A 19,106-nucleotide genomic window follows, 5' to 3' on the forward strand; every position below is an offset into this window, starting at 1 on the left:
TTGAATGAGGAAAATTGCATTCAGCGCCATTCGGGCTAACCTCAAAATATTGTTGTACAATTTTTATGCATGTGTTAGTATGTTTGTCATATATTTCTCACTGACACCGTGTGTCACAGCAGCGTTCAATAAACGATTTGAGCTCGCCTGTAAACAAGTCACTTTTGGCGTCAATCTCTTGTTGAGCATTTTATTTTATTCTTTAAAGTTTAACAAAATCAAATTCAACCATGTCGAAGGCACATCCACCAGAATTAAAGAAGTAAGTTCATCAAATTTGTCTGAATTTTAGATTTTCTCTGGAAAATATGCATGTTATAAATGTTGAGGTTATGTATTTACCGTCTATACCTCTTCGCCATTAATAATACAATTTTTATTTACGATTAAACTATTTTTTCGATCATTTTCAGATTTATGGACAAACGCATGATGTTGAAGTTGAACGGAGGACGATGTGTGGTTGGAATTTTACGTGGTTTCGATCCATTCATGAATGTTGTCATCGATGAAACAGTCGAAGAATGCAAAGATGGTACCAAAAACAACATTGGAATGGTCGTAAGTATTCTGCATTGAGTTAGTCATTTTGATAACTCGTTTTTGTATTTTGATCCAATTTTGATCGTATTATTTTGTGTATATTTCAATTCTTAGGTTATTCGCGGAAACTCAATTGTAATGGTTGAAGGCCTGGAAAGGGTATAGCCGTCGGCATACATGAACTTTTGATATTCAAAATAAGGGAATAAAATAACATTTTAATCTGACTTTGGAATTTTTTTTATTTTCATTTTTTCTCAACAGCGCCCAAAATAGGTGATTGTTTCTTATCAGTAATTAAGTGATTGGGTACGATGTTTTAACTATTGTATAGGTCTCGATCTTAGAAATTACTTGTGACATTATACAAAGAGAAAATCGGTATTAATCTCAAACAAAAATTTACAGGTGAATTAATACTTCCTCATTAAATCCATCAGAATTCCATACTACAATTCACTTTATCTTTCTTTCTTTTGACTTCTAAGCTTTTCTGCTTTGTTCTTCTCAATAATATTTGAAAAATTCTAGTCACATCGCGTTTAAAAATACTAGTTTGCACAAATAACAATCCTTTCTTCTTAATTCATACAAAAGGTATTTCAGGTGTTTATTTATTTTTGGATAATGAAATTCACTTTACTCTTAACGACTGTCGTAAAAAGATAGATGTAAACAACGAGAAATTGACTATTATTAATAAAATAAAGTAAATAAATATTCATTTAAACAGTGTATACAGTGCAGTCAGTTTCATTTTCGATATGAGACGTTGGAATAACGTGTTGAGACGTGGGTTCAAATTTCGCCACTCGACTGATATTCGATGTTGCACTGATGCCGTGGACATTCTTCTTATGATTGTTGAGCAAATAAATTTGAATAAAAGACGATGAACACAATTCACATTGGTATCTTTCTCCAGTATGTCGCCTGATATGTGCCTTCAAGTCATTTCCTTGCGAAAAACTCTTCGAACAATGTGGGCATTGGTATGGTTTTTCTTTTGTATGAACTCTGGTATGAACCGTTAAATTGTAGGCCCGTTGAAATCCTTTTCCGCACACAGAGCATATCTAAAAATGGAACATTTGAAATCTGTGGGTATTAAAAAAAGTCTTAAATTATCTTACATGTTTCTTCTCATTAGTGTGGTATCGTTCGTGTACTGTTAGATCGGTGGTTCGAGGGAATGCGCGCTCACAAAACCGGCACTGGAAAAAATACAATATGTGAATATTTGAAATCTGGTAATGGAATCATTGTCAGCATACCTTATAAGGTTTTTCTCCAGTATGTCGTCGCATATGTATAACCAAATAGTCATTGCGAATAAATCGCATCCCACACTCAGAGCATAAAAACGGCCGTTCATCGCTATGTACTTTGGTGTGTTCGGTGTGCTCACTTTTGGTTGTGAATTTTAAATCGCAGGTCTTACAAGCGAACGAAACTTCAGCATGTGATTTTCGATGCTGATTCAACTCTTTCACACTCGTTGCAACATATTCACAATTTTTGCATGAAAAAGTAGACGTTTTATTGCTATGTCGACTGGCCACATGGCGACGAAGGTGTTCAGTCCTTGAAAATGAACGTTGGCAGTGTTCACAAATATGAGGTCTAATTTTGGCGTGATAGTTTTCGTGAATCTTAAGGTGATCGCGTCTACGGAATCTCTTATCACATATTTTACAACCATAAGCACGTTCGTCGGTGTGTATAGTCATGTGGCGCCTAAGATGTGTTTTTCTCGTAAATACTTTATCACAGTGGTCACATTGATACGCCGATGAAATGATTTTTTGTGGTTTTTCTACTTTGTTAATTTTTTTGTCAGTCGCAAGTTTCATCCCCTTGGATTGCAATATTCGATCACCATGTTGACTTGTCATATGACTTCGAAGATCTTTTGATTGATGTACATTCATGTGGCGCCTGAGATGAGTTTTCCTCCCAAATGATTTACCACAATGTTCACATTGATACGTTGATGATTTGATTTCAGTTGGTTCGTCATCAAAGATATTGGCAATATCGGATGTTTCATTTTTCACTTTTTTGCATTGTGACTATACGAAAATAGAAAAAAGCCGTACAATTTATCCAAAAACTTCAAAGCGAAAAAAATTCAATCGTATCGATCAATACATACCAGTTCTTCTTCTTCTGAAGCAAGAATATTTTCCAAATCATTAGCGGAACTTGTTAGAATATGTAATTCAGGTTCAATTAATATAGGTTTTACTTCCAAAGGCGGTTGCAATTCATTGAAGCTGCTATTGTCTTTAGACAACTTTTTCAGCTCTTTGAATGTAATCTCACATTGCTGGCGAAATTGGAATGCTGCTTTCAAAGCCGCCAAACAAAGCTCACATATTTTATCTGGATATGGAAATTCCCTTACACTCTGAAAGAAAAAAAAAAGATCCATTCAATCCATTGTTATTTGTGTCAATTTGAAATTCCAAAATGATAATAATACAAACATATGTATTTCCAGTTAATTCATCTAGTATGCTGGATATTTGAGTTTCGCTATCATTTTTCGATTCAATAAGTTCAACTTGATTTGGAGTAATTGGTGAATATATCGATATTAGATCGGAGCTTGGTTCATTCAAGCATGTTCGGCAAATACAAAAAATATCCATTTTATTCAAATTTCAAAACATAAACACACCATGATACAGATAAATTTACTAAATCACTCGGAACAATATAAATAAAAGCCCCAAAAAATCTGTTAGCCCGAAAGTACATTTTCAATCAATAGTTCGATGTGTGCGTAGAGATATATATATGTGTGTGTACGTGTGTTTGTGCGTGTTTTATTTGACAACAAAAGTGAATAAACAATACTATTGGCGCTATAGGATGCATGCATATATACAGCATGCACGAAGTTGGCTGCGTTTCAACTCATTCGTTGGTATAGAGTCGAACTGTCAATGTGTTTATGAAGCAATGATGCGAAAACAGCGTTTACATGAATGTGTATGTGTATGTGAGTATTTGTTGCGCGAAAAAGACATTTTTTCATCGCTATTCCGTCAAAGTTCAAGTAAAGTGAAAAGGAAAATTGCAAAGGAATTAATTGTGCTATTTAATGTGTGTTGTGCATTTGAAATCAAATGACGAACATTTCACTCGTCGATTTTCGCAATTTTATTGAATTAAATATTGAAAATATTTCGCAATCATCAGCCATTAAATATACGTAGACTGTTTACAATTACATTAGTATGCCAAGTTCAAGTAAATGTTCGGCCACAAATGAACCGACCGCCATTGTATCTGAAATAAGTAAAGCGAATAATATTACAATCGACGATAATGGCTTGAAAATAAATACAACCAAAATACCAACATACAAATTTTACGGTGAACGATCGACAATTGCATCGTCGCTGCAATCGAAACAACAGCCCAAAGATGATTCGATTAATAGTGAAAAATTGAATTGTAAACAAAATGTGAATAGTTACAATACATTGTCTGAGGGTAAAATGAGCTGTAGGATGAACGACATCCAAGTGGGCGATGAGGTGCTTGTGCATTTCGATGGGGGAAATTTTTATTTAGGTGTTATTAAAGAAATTCGTTCGGATTCATTACTTGCTCGATTCGCGAGTGGCACAGAAAAGTGGGCTAAACCTAGTGAAATAACCAAATTGAATGTGAAAAAAGATGAATCAATGTGTGTGGTGTGCAAGAAATTTGATGAAAATGTTCAAGTGTGTTCACAATGCCAACGTGGTTTTCATAAAAAATGTTCGAAGCTTTCAAAAAGCGACGAATCCTCGACCGATTGGTATTGTCAGAAATGTTCTACGTCGTATGCCGATGCGAATGAATCATCATCATCACAGCCAATTCATACGGGACGAATCGTGAAGGCAAAAACTGTACAAGAGACATGCTACTGCGGTGAAAAGGGTGACTGGTTCATGCAAATGCTTCAATGTGCACGATGTCTTCAATGGTTCCACGCGAAATGTACTAAATGCTTAAACTTCCCACTGTATTTTGGAGATCGGTAATCACATAAATTCTATATTATCCTTTATAAATTGAATTGGATTCATTTGATTTCAATCACAAAAATATATTTCTTTCCATCATTTTCTAGATTCTATTTATTCGCATGCGCTAGATGCAATCATGGTGTTGAATTTTTACGACGATTACACATGAACATTGAAGAAGTGGTGCATTTGTTGCTATTCAATTTAACACTGCGATTTAGAAAACGATATTATAGCTTGACCAACGTGATTTATCCATATGCACGAGATAATTGGCATGCATTGCAATTACCACCCAAGGTAAGTTCTATTTGAATAGAATCGAATTGCTTTTGTATTGGTGGTAAAGGCGGCCATTGAAAATTTCTTTCAATTCATCACATACAGTTGAAAAATATGATGCTGAGTGACGTCAAAGAGGATATTAAGAAGGCGCTAGGAACCCATAACGATCGATTCAAGCCCGGCAATGACGTGAATCAGAAAATTCTAAGCTGGGCTTTAGTATCACGAACACCACCCAAAGCACCAAACATTGTACTACCACAAGGACCCTTATTGACTGAAAAATATATAAACGACTTATTCAAAGAAGAAGCTAAAATTAATTTCATGACACAAAATATGTAAGTAAAAAACCATTTATACGCGTTCGTTTTAACCCCACTGTTTTCGTAGAAATTCCAAAGCTTCTTAAGCGAGATACAAAAACAAAAAACAACTTGAATTATTATTTATAAATATTTTCTTCGATTTTTTCAGTCATAATCCATCCGAAGTATCATTTAACGACGCAAAAATCAAAGATGCAATGGCCGGAAAAAGCGTAGAAACCCATATAAAAACGACGGAGGATACGAGCTCCGATGATATGGACTCGGGAGCATTTAGTTCAACATCAGACGACGATATATTGGCCAATTTTAATTTAAAAGATGCAATCAGCATACAGACCAAAAACTCAAACCAAGACCCCGAAACGGCGTCGGTATTCACTGAGAAATTGTCAAAGGGGCGAAAATCAAGCGTGCCACAGCTTGGACAAAGTGAAAAATCAAATGATACTTCAATCGACTTTAATTATTCATCCGATGACACATTATCGTTCACATTGGATACCATAATTCCGCCGCCAAAAAATTTCTCAGGCATAAATAATCCATTTTTAATCGATACCAATGCATGCCATGAAAGCCGTTCATTCGGCATCAATTCAAATAAAACCAGTACACTATTCAAGTGTACAAATAGTGAAAATGTTGTTCCTTCAAATGTTGCACAAAATAAACCAAAAGTTCAATTGGTGCGAACGGTCAAAAGACGTTTAAGTGTAAATGACATTGAAATGGGACCGAATAAACGTCGGAAATTGAAAAAACGACTCGAAAATGTCGAAGTAATAAGTACTTCAACTCTTTCATCCCTGGCGGATCTTCCAAAATTGGCAGCCTATCTTCCACTTAGCGCCGATTCAAAGCGAATTTCAATTGCCGCACTTCGATCTACGCTCAAAGAATTTCCAACAAAAACAAAAGCTATCGACAAAAAACGTGGCACAAGTCTCGATTCGAGTTTATTCGGCGAACAAAGCAATTCCACATCCGCCTCAAGCCAACCAGATTCACAGCCAATTACGGCAAGCTCCTCACTTATTAGTTCAATTTCATCATCCCCAATAAAAGATACATTGAAAGAAGAATCCATGGCCGATTTACAGTCATCATTGAATATATATTTTGGTGGTGTTGCCAATAGATTGGGAAACGGAGAAAACTTTGCCATTAAAGGTAAGTATCGTATAAATATCTTTACATTTTTCCATTGTTTGTGCCAACCAAATTTAAACTAACAAAATGAAATGCTTTCACTTACACATTATAGGAAAACGTGTTCTATCCGATGGACGACTTCAGTATTTAATTGAATGGGATGGGATTTCATAAAAATAAACAACGATATATGTTTGTATGGAATTGTATAGTATCCTATTCACTTGGCCAATATAAAACAGGCCATGAATTATATGTACATTTGCTTACTGTCCTTTTCTTTTATGAAGAAATTTTTAAAAAAACTATTATCTTGTTACGTCTTTAGTCTGATCAAATGTAAACGAATTAATTGGAAATCGATACTGGAAGCGCCTATCAATTTCTGTGACAAAATGTTAATATGTGATGTGTTCAACCTTTCATCAAACATATTTGTTGGCTCGATATGTTTTTTGTAAAATTTGTTTTTCTTTTTTTTTATTTCGGAATGTCTGCGTTCCTTTATAATTTATTAAATTATTATTTTTACGGTAGTTAGAAGATGCTTTGAATTTGATTTGGAAGGATTTAAATTGAAGAAAACAGGGCTGATTTATAATTATACAAATTAAATAGCAAAAATGCGAATTTTAGAAAGAGATAGGAAATATTTTTGTAATTTAAAAAGAAATGTAAAAATGTGCACCAACATTTATTGAATTTTACAGGAAACTAATATTATAGTAAACATGTGACCCAGCAGAAGCTTGGAATAGCATTTTAGCATTAACAAACTTTATTCCAACTGAATAACGGTTAAAAATCATATGACAAATAAATTCATAAATGTCTAATAAATGATGCAAAAACTTCACAATATACAAAAAAAATTGTTGTTTTTATTTTGACATTTTTATCAGTCCGAATATATTTGAATACAATGCCAAATGTATCATATATCCATTGGCCCGTTTAGTCAAGCTCGCTGATTTTGATTAGTATGACTCATATTTTCACTTTATTCACATCTATATCCATGCAAATATTTATTCACTATCAAATAATATCCATATATCTCCGCTTCTGCAAAATTATCCGCATTAATGAGGCATAACTGATGAAGAAGAAATGGTAAAAAGTACGAAACTCACAGATACCATTTAAAACGGCATTTTCTCCATGTTTTCTGTTTCACCTTCAATGAAATTCGATGACACCTGATTAAAGCATTGTATGTGGAAGCGAATGTGATTTTGATCACTGAAACTCGTACGCGTTTTCCACGCTGTTGCAACAAACGTGTAGTTCAAATTATATTCAATATAATTGAAGTAAACAAAGTTGAAGACAAAGCAAGTGAAAGAAACGTGTTGAAAAAAAGTAAATATCGGGCACCTTGTTGAATATTGTTTTTATATGAATGCACATTACCGTTTAGATTGCCGCATTCAATCAAGATTTTGGAATGAATTAAGTTTTTTTCAAAAACTAATAAAAACAATGAAAAAAAAACATTAAAATGAAGAAGAGGTGTACAGAATGAAATTAAATTATTCATTGAAACCAGAAGACGCAGTGAACCAACACGCACACATAGATACAGACACAATGAATGACACAATAATTGAGACTGCAAAGAAACAAACAACAACTTGTAAATGAAAAGAAAAACTTTCGCCGTTTTATCGTGGCTCACATGGAGCGCGTTAAGTCATACGTCGAAAAGGCACGACGAAGACGACGACGACGACAAGTTGGTGCTGGGCTGTCTATTGAATGCACGACGATGCTTTCGCGCGGCAACACATTAACAGCCACTGCACGACGATTGATGTGAAATGAAGTCGGTATAACCACCGTTTCGCTTCGTTCATATTTTTCCATCGGTAAATCGAAACACAAATATACCACCAGTGCCAAAGAGTCAGTGCGATTTCATCAGTTACAGCGATCGGTCGAGTTTTTTTTTTCATTTTCGCTCCATCTACTCGTCCAAATAAGTAATGTGTGGTCTCAATGATTGAGCAAATAACTTTCTGAATTAAAAATAATTCGCAGTAATTTTGAAATTAAAAAAAAAACCAATAAAATCCAATCAAACAAAATTAGTCGCTGGTAAGAATTCAAGTGTTGTTTAGTGATTTTTTTGAAAAATGAATTTTCCGTTCCATCAGCAAATTTGAAATTGAAAACATTACTCGATGCAACAATAACCATGGAGACTGTTTTAATTAAACTTTTTGTCTGAAAAATTCAAAAGTGAAATGTAATAATAAATGGAAAATAATTGAAAAAAGAAAATCACTTGGTTTTGAAGAAAGCCGCCAAAAGACTGTTCAATTTCTACATTCAATGCAACCGGGAAGTTGTTTTCCAAAAATTACCACCTAATTAAAGTGTGAAAATTTTCGTGTCTACAATATTGTTTACCATTATTTTATGAGTCATTCTTCTAAATTGGCCATAAAATATGACGGAAAATGTTTTGCGATTGTCGTTAATTTTTTTTTCGCCAATGTCTGGTTTCAAATAAATTTTGTGGATTCTCAGCCATTGATACGATCACCATTATTCATTCATTCATTCGTCTGAAACGTTGTGCTTCAAATGATTATAACAATTTTCTTTTATTCATTACAAGTATTAATCAAGGCGGAGGGAAAAAAATAGTCGGCAGAAATCGACACCGTGCATATGCAGCACAAGAAAAAGAAGTACGCATTTCAGTGAAAGTAAACATTTCTCTGAGTTGTTGGAATTTCAGGTTTTTGGAGTATATTTCTTGAGCAGACTACTGTACAGTTAAAGTTTGTTGTTTTTTTTTCTACTTATTTTTTTCTGGATGTTTGTATTTCATTGCTGAATTGCATTTGGCGCTAACGCTATTTCATTTGTGAAATATCGGGCAAAACCGAATAGAGTGTGAGATGAAATGAAAAGTATACTATAGAAAATATAATTCGAAGTCAACAAGAGGAAAAACATAGTGTACTAACGGTAGAAATACACGCGACGCGTAATTATAATATTTGAATAGTTTGCATTAAATCCATACTCGATCAGCAAAACACCATGAACGAATAAATGAAAAGTACAAAATCCGTGAAATTACTGCACGGAAAACACGATTTTTTTTTCTTCAGTGATAATATCTTTCCTACGACTCAATTCGACTGATACTTGTAGCGTGAAATTACTGCATGATGCTTTCATCATCATCATCATCATCAACAGCATAGATCTGAATCAATGTGCATCACATATTTATTACATTTAATTGATCTTCAAAAAATCGTTCTAATTCACCGCAAATTCGAATTGATTCGGCAGAGAAAAAACCTGCATATTTCGCACTTGAAAAATTCATTCAGAGTAATTACTGCATAGATCTTGTTGCGATTGACATCAATATCAATGCATATATGTGTGTGTGGCCGACCCATGGAATTTCAAATGCAAAAATTATTCTCTGCATATAAATATGAAATATCATAGAAAATCCGGGTCTAATGCTTGTAATATACGAAGTTAAAAATCACATTCAAATGGTAATTTGCACGATTTGAAAAGGCCTTCAATTTATTATCTATTATTGAAAACAGTCATTATTTTAATATATTGGAGCACACTCCCATGCGCAATGCCGCCACCAATGCTCGCACACATTACTTACTCAAGCTAATACAATTTGTACATTATAAATATGACCTTAAGATTATTTCGTTAATTTCCACGAACTCAAGCTCTCAATCATTCAATGTAATTTATTTTCGGTGTAAAAAGTCTTGGCTACGTGGAAAATCCCAAATGTAATGGAATTTGTACACACTTTTAGACAGCATCTGATATCATTGAATAGCAATATTTAATTCGCGGGGTTTTATGTCCAACCAACACCGTCACCTAATTTCATATTCAATCTTTTTCGCATCCAATTAACTTGTCACCGAAAAAAATACGATGCTTTCGTAGATGTGCAGGTTGACACTCTCTCACTTTAACGAAATAAAAAAAAATGTTTTTGTTCATTTTAAATAACAACTCCATGATCATAAATTATTATTGCTACACCAGTTTTTAACGATCTACACCTGTTTTTCCAAAGTTCTTTGGCTTTTTGACTCAAAACTAAATATGGACATTCTTGGAATTCGCTACAGCTTCAAGTACATCAAAAGCACAACATATGTTTTTTGTTGACTTAGCCGGTTTAATTTTGTTTTGAAATGAGTTTCGAGAAGCGAGCATGCAAATTACACATTTCAAAATGAACATAATTATCAGTTTTGTTTTCTGCTCTCATTTGTTTTTCCTCATAAGTTTTAAAAGTATAAAATCATGGATTCAATTACAATTAGCCGCATCGAAGCCATTAGTAAAGTTGATTGAATTTTCGTTTTCGTTCTCGCACTTTCTTCATGAATCTGTTAAATAGATCAGCATGCAAAGCTTATATTTGATTGATCAATTAGCAATAGCGAAAAATAAAAAAAAAATTGAAAGAAAGAACATTGAATTGCATTTTGAGGCGAAAATTATTAGTGGCATGATAAAAGAAATGATAAAATAATGAACAAGAAACGAAATCAAATCAAAGCTCTATTAAACTTTCTCGCCGCTCTTGTGAATTAATGAAAATCGAGAGAAAAAAGATGAAAAATATCAACAGGTAACATCAGAGCGCATAACTTTCACCAATCGTCACATGCGCTGAGACAAGATTGAATGAAGTTTTGTGGACATATGTGAGCATATGGGCTGAACAAAAGTACCCCATATATTTTAATAAATGATTCACGCACTTTTTTCCAACCGAAAACTAGCCATGATCGGTGTTACAATGGCAAATTACCATCCATTGGCAAATAATAAAAAATGTTCATCTCAAAATCAGCAGAGAAAAAAAATGAAGAAAACAAAAGCGAATCAAATCAGTCACATCACACAATGGGTTCATATTTACGCGATGTGTGTTTTCAAGAAGAGTGTAAACAATGCTGCATTTTTCTTCAAAGAATGAGTAAAAATATATATGCGAACCACAAAATAATAGCGCATAATACAATTGTAAATGCAGTACTCTAAGAACATTCATTTTTCAAATGAAAAAAATTGTGACTTTAATAATATCCGCAATATTTTTCCTAATGATCTAATTCCCTATGGTAAATGCTTTTGTTATGAAAAACAAACAAAAATGAACAATAGGATTCCGGGCAAAAATGAACGATTTTCAAAAATGCGCAACAAACAAAGAACTTTTCCGCTTGAAACGTCGAACCGAATTGAGTGAAGTGAGATTCGACACCGGCATATACTGCAATAGGCATTCGTGTAAATCATCAGCATAAAGACTATATGTTTCGATTGGAATGGTCTAGCACTAATGCAGCATTGATTGAAATGGTCTAGTGATTTTTTGTTTTGTAAAATTCACATTCACATTTGTTGTGGTTTGAAAATTATAGTCGTACATTAAATAGCGCTTTCTGCTACTGCTGTGATACGCAATGACCTGAAAACTTCATAAACACGCAGCTCTAATCAAAACAAACACATCAAGTTTTTTTTTATAAAGTCGGAAAAACTAATAAACATGATCGTTCTATGATATCGATATTATTTTGATTTCGAGTGGACATCTAATGACTCCATATAAATTTCTTGTTCTATTCACTCAAATGCGATGCGATTAACGAAAGTGAAAGTAGTTATAATCGATTGTAGCATCCCGCAACGTTCTGTGTATCGAATATACGTTGATTTGTTGAATTCCATAACAGTGGAACTAAATTTAGAATTACCTGAACCGAAAAAATGGTTGGCATTTCCTATTTTTGGAAATTGGAATTTTAATTGGATGCTTGATAAAGTATTTTTTTTCGGAAACGAGTTACAGCAATGACAAACTGGCATACATCATCTTAATTTCACATGTAATAAAGTTGTTCGCATAATTTGTTGGATTTTATTGAAAATACCTTTTTTTTTTGCCACAATCACACACAGTGACACAAAACTGAGAAAGAGAAACTTTTTTTTTGTTAATAATTTCTCCAGTTGAGCCGATTTAAGAAAAATACTTATCACTTTTTATTCGCATAACATGCGTGTACAAGTGCGTTGTCAATGTCGCTTTTCCTCTTATTTGATGACCATAAATGTTACTGCCAATAATATATAAAAAAATAACATCTGAGAAATGAGTGTCAACGATGTTCAATCAAGTTTGATAACGATTTGCGGTTAACGAGATGGTCATCTAGATATTGAGCGAATGCAATATTCCAGACTCGTGACGAAACGCAACAGAAAAGTGAATGAATGAATGAAAAACCAATGGGTTTGTTGATTTAAAATGAATTGTGAAAATCATTGATGTGAAAAAAACGCGAAAAAACCGCCATGGCAAAAATCTATTAAAATCGAAATCAATTCCCATTTCAGTATCTTCTATTGGTTTTTAATACACGTGTGTGTTTTTTTTTTCGTGTTCTCTCGTCTTCTTCTCATGGGAAGTGTGAACGCATTGAAAAAGAAAATAAACAATAATTCACGATTTGAACCAAAGCTTAAATCGAACTTACCTGCTACGAAATGGGCGTGAGAGCGAGCGAGAGGCAAAAAAATTATGCGCTTTCTCTTAAAACTGAAAAATGCGCTATGTCCGATGGAACAACAGAAAGAAGAAGAAGAAGAAAAAATAACGTAAAAAAATGCAAAAGAATTATATGAAAGTTCAATAAAACAAAATGTAGAAAAACCAATTGACACACACTGGCTGCAAATGTAAAACTGGATTTATACACTTGTTTCGCTTGATCAAGCATAAGCATGTTATACCCATTCGATCATGCCCATCAGCATCACCTTCGGTTTCGATTCTTTGATTCAATGCCGATTTCTTTCGCAAATCATGTGCACACCATATCTTTCTTATATTTATTTACTTCTCTTTTTTTTTCTTTTCTTTCATATTTAGAAAATTATCATTTCCATTTGCAATTGAAGCACACGGTCTTTTCTCGCGGCACATTGTGCATATGACATTCATATTATAAATCTGTATCACAAAAGAAAGTGAAAACAAGTGCAATTCACTCTTTCACATTTTTCCCATTGCTCACATTGTAGCTTAATTGAAGCTTGTAATCTTCGATCATTTATTTATTATTCACGATTGTAAGACTATTGATTTGATGTTTGGGTTGAACGAACGTATGAATTTGTGATTGCTATGCCAACCTTAATTCGTTCTGTTTTTGTTTTATATTAATTGCCTTATTGTGTGTGAGCCGAGTGAAGATTTTACAATACTTTCGTTTCGTGACATAAAAACCAGTTCTTTGGAAATTATTCAGATCGTTTGGTTGCAATGGATCGAACACAGTTCTGATTTCTGTGCGATGGGCATGTTTAATTTGGGTTTTGGATGTAATTTCATCGAGTAATTTTCCATTGCTGCAACATCAAAATCACGATAAAATCCATTTCTTTCGTTTCGTTTTGATCGTCGTACGAAACGAAAAATGAATAAGTCGAAAAATTTCTTCTTGAAAATAAATTGCCGGTCATTTGACATGAGCAAAAATACAATCCAGACATAGCGGCGCGCTGTCATAAAAACATATTGAATTCATGCGAAGCTTGTAAAATAAATTATGCAAAAATGTTTACATGAGGCCAGCCTTAAAATATTTTCTCAGAAGATGGCATGATTAATATGGCCGAATGAATAATTTTCTTCATTAATTCCATGATGGTGCGCATCGACAAATCAATATTAATCCGTTTTTCACATTTTTCGAGTGATAACGATGTGACGATAGCATCTAAATCACGAATTTTTCTCATTTTTCTTCGGCATTTTAATAGTAGAAAAAATTCAGCAATCTAATTTATAAAAATAAATATTGAATCGGGTTGAATTGTTTGCACGAAAAAAAAATTATACTTTCTCATATCGACCAATGATATCGAATACGATCAGATGCAATAGAAATTCACTTCGCGTGGAAATATTTTTTTTGTATAATACCTATACCATATACCTGATGATATTACGGTGCTTTTTGCTTAAGTTGTGGTCGTAAACAAAGAAAGTTTCTACATATGAGAAAAAATAATAAAAAATTACATTCTTATGGAATTTTATGAGATGTCTTTTTTTTCTGGATAAATGAACATATTTATCCATCTCCAATTAAGTGTGCACGGGAAATATAATTTCCATTAATGTGACGTGAATTTCTTCTGGGAATCAAGTGACAAAAAGCGTCGCTGAATACACTTTAAACATTCACAATTGCATCTGCACACGATACGTGCATAAAATAACACATTGAAGTATATGAGCCAATGGTTGGTGTGGCCAATGGAGACTAATGCGAACTTGATTTCTATTGTGACACTGTATAAAACGTGCTAACTGCGTTCAAAACCGCTCACACGCATCAAGTACACGTACATGAATAAATGGTGTGAATCAACGATTGCTTGGCATTTTAAGTTATCTAACTTCTTTCTCTTTTTTTTCGGCGCATTTGAAAGGAATGAGAAAAATGTATGATTTGTTATGCGATTGCCGCTATTTTTATCAATTCTTTTTTTTATTGCTTTTATGATCGGTATATATATTCACAGTTACGACAACTCATTTCATCCGAAAAATGCCGAATGAAATGAAGAATTGCGAAAGAAAAGAAAAAAAAAATGACGAAAATGATGATGAAGAAGAAAAAATCAATGAAAAATTCAAAAAATAATACAATCGAAACGATTTATGCAAACTGAAATGGACAAGCAATCGCTTATATTGTTTCACAAATTTATGCAGTATACTGATGATGTCAATCGTTCATACAGCGCGTATGAATGCACACTAGAAGCGAACCGATTAAAATGCCGAATTATTAGATAAAAAAAGAGCGGTGTCCAAAATATATACACATGTATGGAGATACCAATGAACGAAACAATTATCTCCAACGATCAAGGAAACACGACGTAACTGCTTTTCTTCGTTTCATGCGAAAGAGAAAGTGATGTCAGTTGAGAGAAATAACACCGCGGTAACAACGACTACAGAAAGCAGTCATCCACACGATATAAATGCCATATAAACATAATGTGTTGTCCGAAGCGAAAGAAATATGGTTTCAGACGACCGAAACAAGATATAAGCAACAGCGCAACAAGTGTTTGCATAGGCCTACATTTACACACATTTCCAAATACAATACGATGGATCGTGCAATGTTTATGCCGTTGCTTAGTGTACCTTGCCATCAGCGCATAAATACGTGATGAACAAATTGAAACGCGATGATTCTAGTTGCGCGGTTATAAACACACAATTACTCGCAAGGTCATTATGTAACAAGAATAAATTCTGTTCCATCTTCTGATGTTTTCTTTCTCATCTTCTTCTTTTCTTCTCTCTTTTGACAAATTTTATTCATGGTGAATGATCGATCCCACCACACTTTCACTCTTGAAACGATTGAAAAGTTCGTTGCAAAAACCAAGCCTGCAATAAACTTAATGATTTTATTTCGAATTTGATGAGCGGTGTCAATGAGCTACAAATTTGTTTGTTTTTCATTTTTTTCAAATTTAAATTCAGGTGTTTTTATTCGCTGCATATTTCTCACTTAAAATCGATTCTACGAAACAAATTTCACCAAAAATTGTGAGACAAGATGTTGTGAAAATGTTCATATATTGTTCATTGAGTCAAAAGGCAAACAAAGAAAAGTTGTGTTTTCATTGAGTATTTAATTTTGTTTTTCTTTTGTTCACAGGTAATTACCAACCCAAACACACACCTTTTGCAATCAACTGTTCGCAGATATTGAACAACCATATTCATAATGCGGCTGCCACTGATGTTCGTGTATGGCTTGCCTCTGTTTCTATTCACGATTGGAATTGTTGATGCTGATCTGGTGACTCTGAAACCCACATCAATTCGAACAGAGCTTCGAATTGGAAAATCATTGCGCCCGCAAGATGAACAACAAATTAGTGTAGCCGGAACAAATGGTTCGCCCGTAAATATTATTGTAAAGAAACGTGATCCAAAGCAGGCGTCGACATTAATACCAGATAGTGCAATTGTTTCAAAAACACGAACGCGTGATGTTGATAAAAATGATTTCTATTCACCATCAACCGAAGCGGCGGCCAATTTATTTAAAACATATTCGATCGCAGTGAATACGGAGCCGAATCGAAAACCCGGCAAATCAGATATGAAAACGAAAAAAGATGAAAAATTGATTGAAACATTTGTTAAGCATATTTCGAAAATAAATCGAATTAATTCGTCACGCGTTTATCGTCCGCAACTCGTGACAATTGATCAAATGCGCTCTGATGTCCCTGATCCGGTCGTCATTAGTTCGGATGCCGTAAATTTCATGACTTTCGATAAAAATGCCGATCGCATGAGCAAAAATTTGAAGCACGCTCGTGGCAAGCAATTAATGCACATTGGCACTGATGGAATACCAGTGATTGAGGGCATACGCATGCCAGACGATGAAGAAGATAAAGTGAAAACATGGAGAAATGGACGTGTGATAAATGGCGTTTTAATGCCCTATGAAAAAGGCTATGTGCCGAAGAAAGCAATTGAATTGAACACAGACTTTGGACAATTGATGTACGTTAAAAGTTTCAACGATGAAAACAATAATGAAAATGCGGATAGTGTTGGTTCGGGTCGTTCATTTGGTCCATTTACAAAGTCCGACAATTACAAATCGAAATCGGCCGGACCATTTACGGTCGATGATAATCTTAAAGTTGAGACCAGTGTTCGGTTTGACGATCGAAAACCCATCGGCCCATTCTCAATCAAAGACAATTCACGTGTCGCAAACTCCAAACTAATCGATTATATTAAAACAATCAATGACAGAGAATATCGTCGACGTGATTTTTTTCTAAGCGATGAACCAAAATCCGATCGAATTCGATTTGAAGATGATGTGCATGAAACTGCTCAGCCAAAAATTCAACGACGAATGCTAGAGAATATAGGCGAACCAGTGTATGCACCATCGCGATACTACGCAAAAAATCCAAATCAATCATCGGAAGGTGAACGATCGCCGATTATGGAGTATGCTCATCCAGAATATGGTGTGAAAGCTGTTACCGAATCGTCTGGTTTGACGAAAAAGCCAAAAGTACAATACTATACGACAGACACAAAACCCGTACAGCCAGTGAATATTCAATACAAAAATGTACAACCGTATCGACAACAACCGCAGACAAATTATTATTCAACAATGATCGGGCCACAAAAACAAATTTATCCATACAATAGTTATGTTACGAAAAATCAACAAAACGAAGACGAACAACCATTTTACATGAAAATCGCGAAGCGAATGCATGATGGCGTTCAGAGTGGTTTCGACATCTTTATTCGGCCCATCATGGAAGTGGGTAAAACACTGACAAAAAATCTCGGATTTCGTTCAAACTATCGATCAATTGGAAAAAGTTTCAGCGACACGGATGTTGGAAGCCGTAAAGAAAGCGAAGCATTGAGCAATGATTTCAATTCAGCTATCGATGATCTCGATGCACACAGTTCACCGGAAAATAAAATTCGAATTAAGCGCGGACGATTTGTACAAACGATGAGAAAACGCCGCGCCCTAGACACCGATAATTTCGACTCTAATGACGGTGAAAATAAACTAATTGACGATGGAAGCAGTTTATCGTATCGAATGAAAGAATTTATTAGAAGCACCGATTGGAATAATACTGGCTGCGCAAAACGTGTATTTTGTGAAGTTATGATACAGCAATCTCCAGACGATATTGCCATAATGGAGAAAAAAATGCTCAGTATTTTGCCGCCGTAAGTAGTTTTATCTCTTTAATTTAATCGGTGTCAAAAAATATTGTAACTCTTTTATTTTTTTTAATCGACAGACAAAGACAATTGCACGAAACAAGCAACAATAATAGCATACGAGTTTTCAGACATCTATCGGATGTTACGAAGGCAATTCAACAGAGAAACTGTGCAAAGTTCATATGTCAGGCTCAGCAATAAGCACGAAAACGACGCATTTGGAAAAAATCAAAATATTCTCTTTCCTTCGTAGATTATTATAAGAGCGACAGCAATATTCTCTCCTACAATAAACGAACTGTTCATATCACACACACTATCATCATATTTATTCGATTAGATTGTAATTTCAACGTAATTATACTTTTTAAAACAAAATATATGTGGTACATTTTATTGATAGATCAAGCAAATATCTGCCAAAAAAATCAATAGCGTTTTAAGAATTGTTTTTTTTTGTTTGTTTTTAAGTTGTATTTAAATCGGGTAAAATATATTTAATTAATACAAACTCAAATGTTAATTTTCATTTCTGACTACTACCATTTCTTTTCTTTTTTGTTTGCTTCTAGTCTTTGTACTGGTGAAATTCATGAATTTATTGAAAAAGAAAGCATTCACCAAAAAACTGCTTACAAATTATTCACAATAATCGCTACTACATTTCATTCATAAAAATCGCTTTGGTGTGCAGAACTTTCAGAAGCTAACGGAATGATCACTTTTTTTTTAATTGTGAAAGCTTGTTAAAAGCTTCACACTGCGTTGAAGCCATCTATGTGGAATTTCATTGCTTACGTTGAATCTTTACAACAGCAACTCGTCGACCAACTCAAACCGTAACTTTTGCGCGGTGTTTGAAAGAGCAGACTAAGAAGAATAGATAAACAAAACTCGAACATG

At 34.1% G+C, this 19,106-nt stretch overlaps 4 protein-coding genes across 5 annotated transcripts; 3 read left to right on the forward strand and 1 right to left on the reverse strand.

Moving 5' to 3' along the window:
* The first annotated feature begins 99 nt into the window (after positions 1 to 99).
* LOC116350805 (probable small nuclear ribonucleoprotein G) lies at positions 100 to 770 on the forward strand. Its single transcript, XM_031782749.1, has 3 exons — positions 100 to 262; positions 414 to 561; positions 658 to 770. Exons 1-3 carry the CDS (start codon positions 231 to 233, stop codon positions 706 to 708), a joined length of 231 nt encoding a protein of 76 aa, XP_031638609.1. The 5' UTR covers positions 100 to 230; the 3' UTR covers positions 709 to 770.
* Positions 771 to 775: 5 nt separating this feature from the next.
* LOC116350802 (zinc finger protein 383-like) lies at positions 776 to 3,279 on the reverse strand. The gene is made up of 5 exons (XM_031782745.1): positions 3,033 to 3,279; positions 2,699 to 2,953; positions 1,818 to 2,615; positions 1,677 to 1,757; positions 776 to 1,619 (listed from the first exon to the last, which is right to left on the reverse strand). The coding sequence occupies exons 1-5, from the start codon at positions 3,195 to 3,197 to the stop codon at positions 1,269 to 1,271; spliced, it is 1,650 nt and encodes a 549-aa protein (XP_031638605.1). The 5' UTR covers positions 3,198 to 3,279; the 3' UTR covers positions 776 to 1,268.
* Positions 3,280 to 3,544: 265 nt separating this feature from the next.
* On the forward strand, positions 3,545 to 7,191 carry LOC116350879 (polycomb protein Pcl). Its single transcript, XM_031782854.1, has 5 exons — positions 3,545 to 4,582; positions 4,676 to 4,871; positions 4,959 to 5,197; positions 5,334 to 6,358; positions 6,453 to 7,191. Exons 1-5 carry the CDS (start codon positions 3,789 to 3,791, stop codon positions 6,512 to 6,514), a joined length of 2,316 nt encoding a protein of 771 aa, XP_031638714.1. The 5' UTR covers positions 3,545 to 3,788; the 3' UTR covers positions 6,515 to 7,191.
* A 1,045-nt stretch (positions 7,192 to 8,236) lies between these two features.
* Positions 8,237 to 18,720, forward strand: LOC116350883. Of its 2 annotated transcripts, XM_031782861.1 has the most exons (4): positions 8,237 to 8,437; positions 8,964 to 9,036; positions 16,126 to 18,206; positions 18,281 to 18,720. In XM_031782861.1, the coding sequence occupies exons 3-4, from the start codon at positions 16,195 to 16,197 to the stop codon at positions 18,402 to 18,404; spliced, it is 2,136 nt and encodes a 711-aa protein (XP_031638721.1). In that variant the 5' UTR covers positions 8,237 to 8,437; positions 8,964 to 9,036; positions 16,126 to 16,194; the 3' UTR covers positions 18,405 to 18,720. The 2 variants fall into 2 exon arrangements, with proteins under 2 accessions (XP_031638721.1, XP_031638720.1); XM_031782860.1 differs by lacking the exon at positions 8,964 to 9,036.
* Positions 18,721 to 19,106: the final 386 nt, after the last annotated feature.

This window comes from Contarinia nasturtii, unplaced genomic scaffold, assembly GCF_009176525.2.
Source record: "Contarinia nasturtii isolate CC-2019 unplaced genomic scaffold, AAFC_CNas_1.1 Cnas_scaffold_4311, whole genome shotgun sequence".
NCBI classification, from domain to species: domain Eukaryota; kingdom Metazoa; phylum Arthropoda; class Insecta; order Diptera; family Cecidomyiidae; genus Contarinia; species Contarinia nasturtii.

Bases quoted from the DNA above. Each gene is read 5' to 3' on its own strand.
- LOC116350879 (XM_031782854.1), top strand. From the start codon at position 3,789: ATGCCAAGTTCAAGTAAATGTTCGGCCACAAATGAACCGACCGCCATT. The intron at 5,198-5,333 runs GTAAGTAAAAAA...CGATTTTTTCAG, and splicing joins AATTTCATGACACAAAATAT to TCATAATCCATCCGAAGTAT. The intron at 6,359-6,452 runs GTAAGTATCGTA...TACACATTATAG, and splicing joins AGAAAACTTTGCCATTAAAG to GAAAACGTGTTCTATCCGAT.
- LOC116350805 (XM_031782749.1), top strand. From the start codon at position 231: ATGTCGAAGGCACATCCACCAGAATTAAAGAA. The intron at 263-413 runs GTAAGTTCATCA...GATCATTTTCAG, and splicing joins CATCCACCAGAATTAAAGAA to ATTTATGGACAAACGCATGA. The intron at 562-657 runs GTAAGTATTCTG...TTCAATTCTTAG, and splicing joins AAAACAACATTGGAATGGTC to GTTATTCGCGGAAACTCAAT.
- LOC116350883 (XM_031782861.1), top strand. From the start codon at position 16,195: ATGCGGCTGCCACTGATGTTCGTGTATGGCTTGCCTCTGTTTCTATTC. The intron at 18,207-18,280 runs GTAAGTAGTTTT...TTTAATCGACAG, and splicing joins ATGCTCAGTATTTTGCCGCC to ACAAAGACAATTGCACGAAA.
- LOC116350802 (XM_031782745.1), bottom strand. From the start codon at position 3,197: ATGGATATTTTTTGTATTTGCCGAACATGCTTGAATGAACCAAGCTCC. The intron at 2,954-3,032 runs GTTTGTATTATT...TTTTTCTTTCAG, and splicing joins AATTAACTGGAAATACATAT to AGTGTAAGGGAATTTCCATA. The intron at 1,758-1,817 runs GTATGCTGACAA...TATTTTTTCCAG, and splicing joins CTGGAGAAAAACCTTATAAG to TGCCGGTTTTGTGAGCGCGC.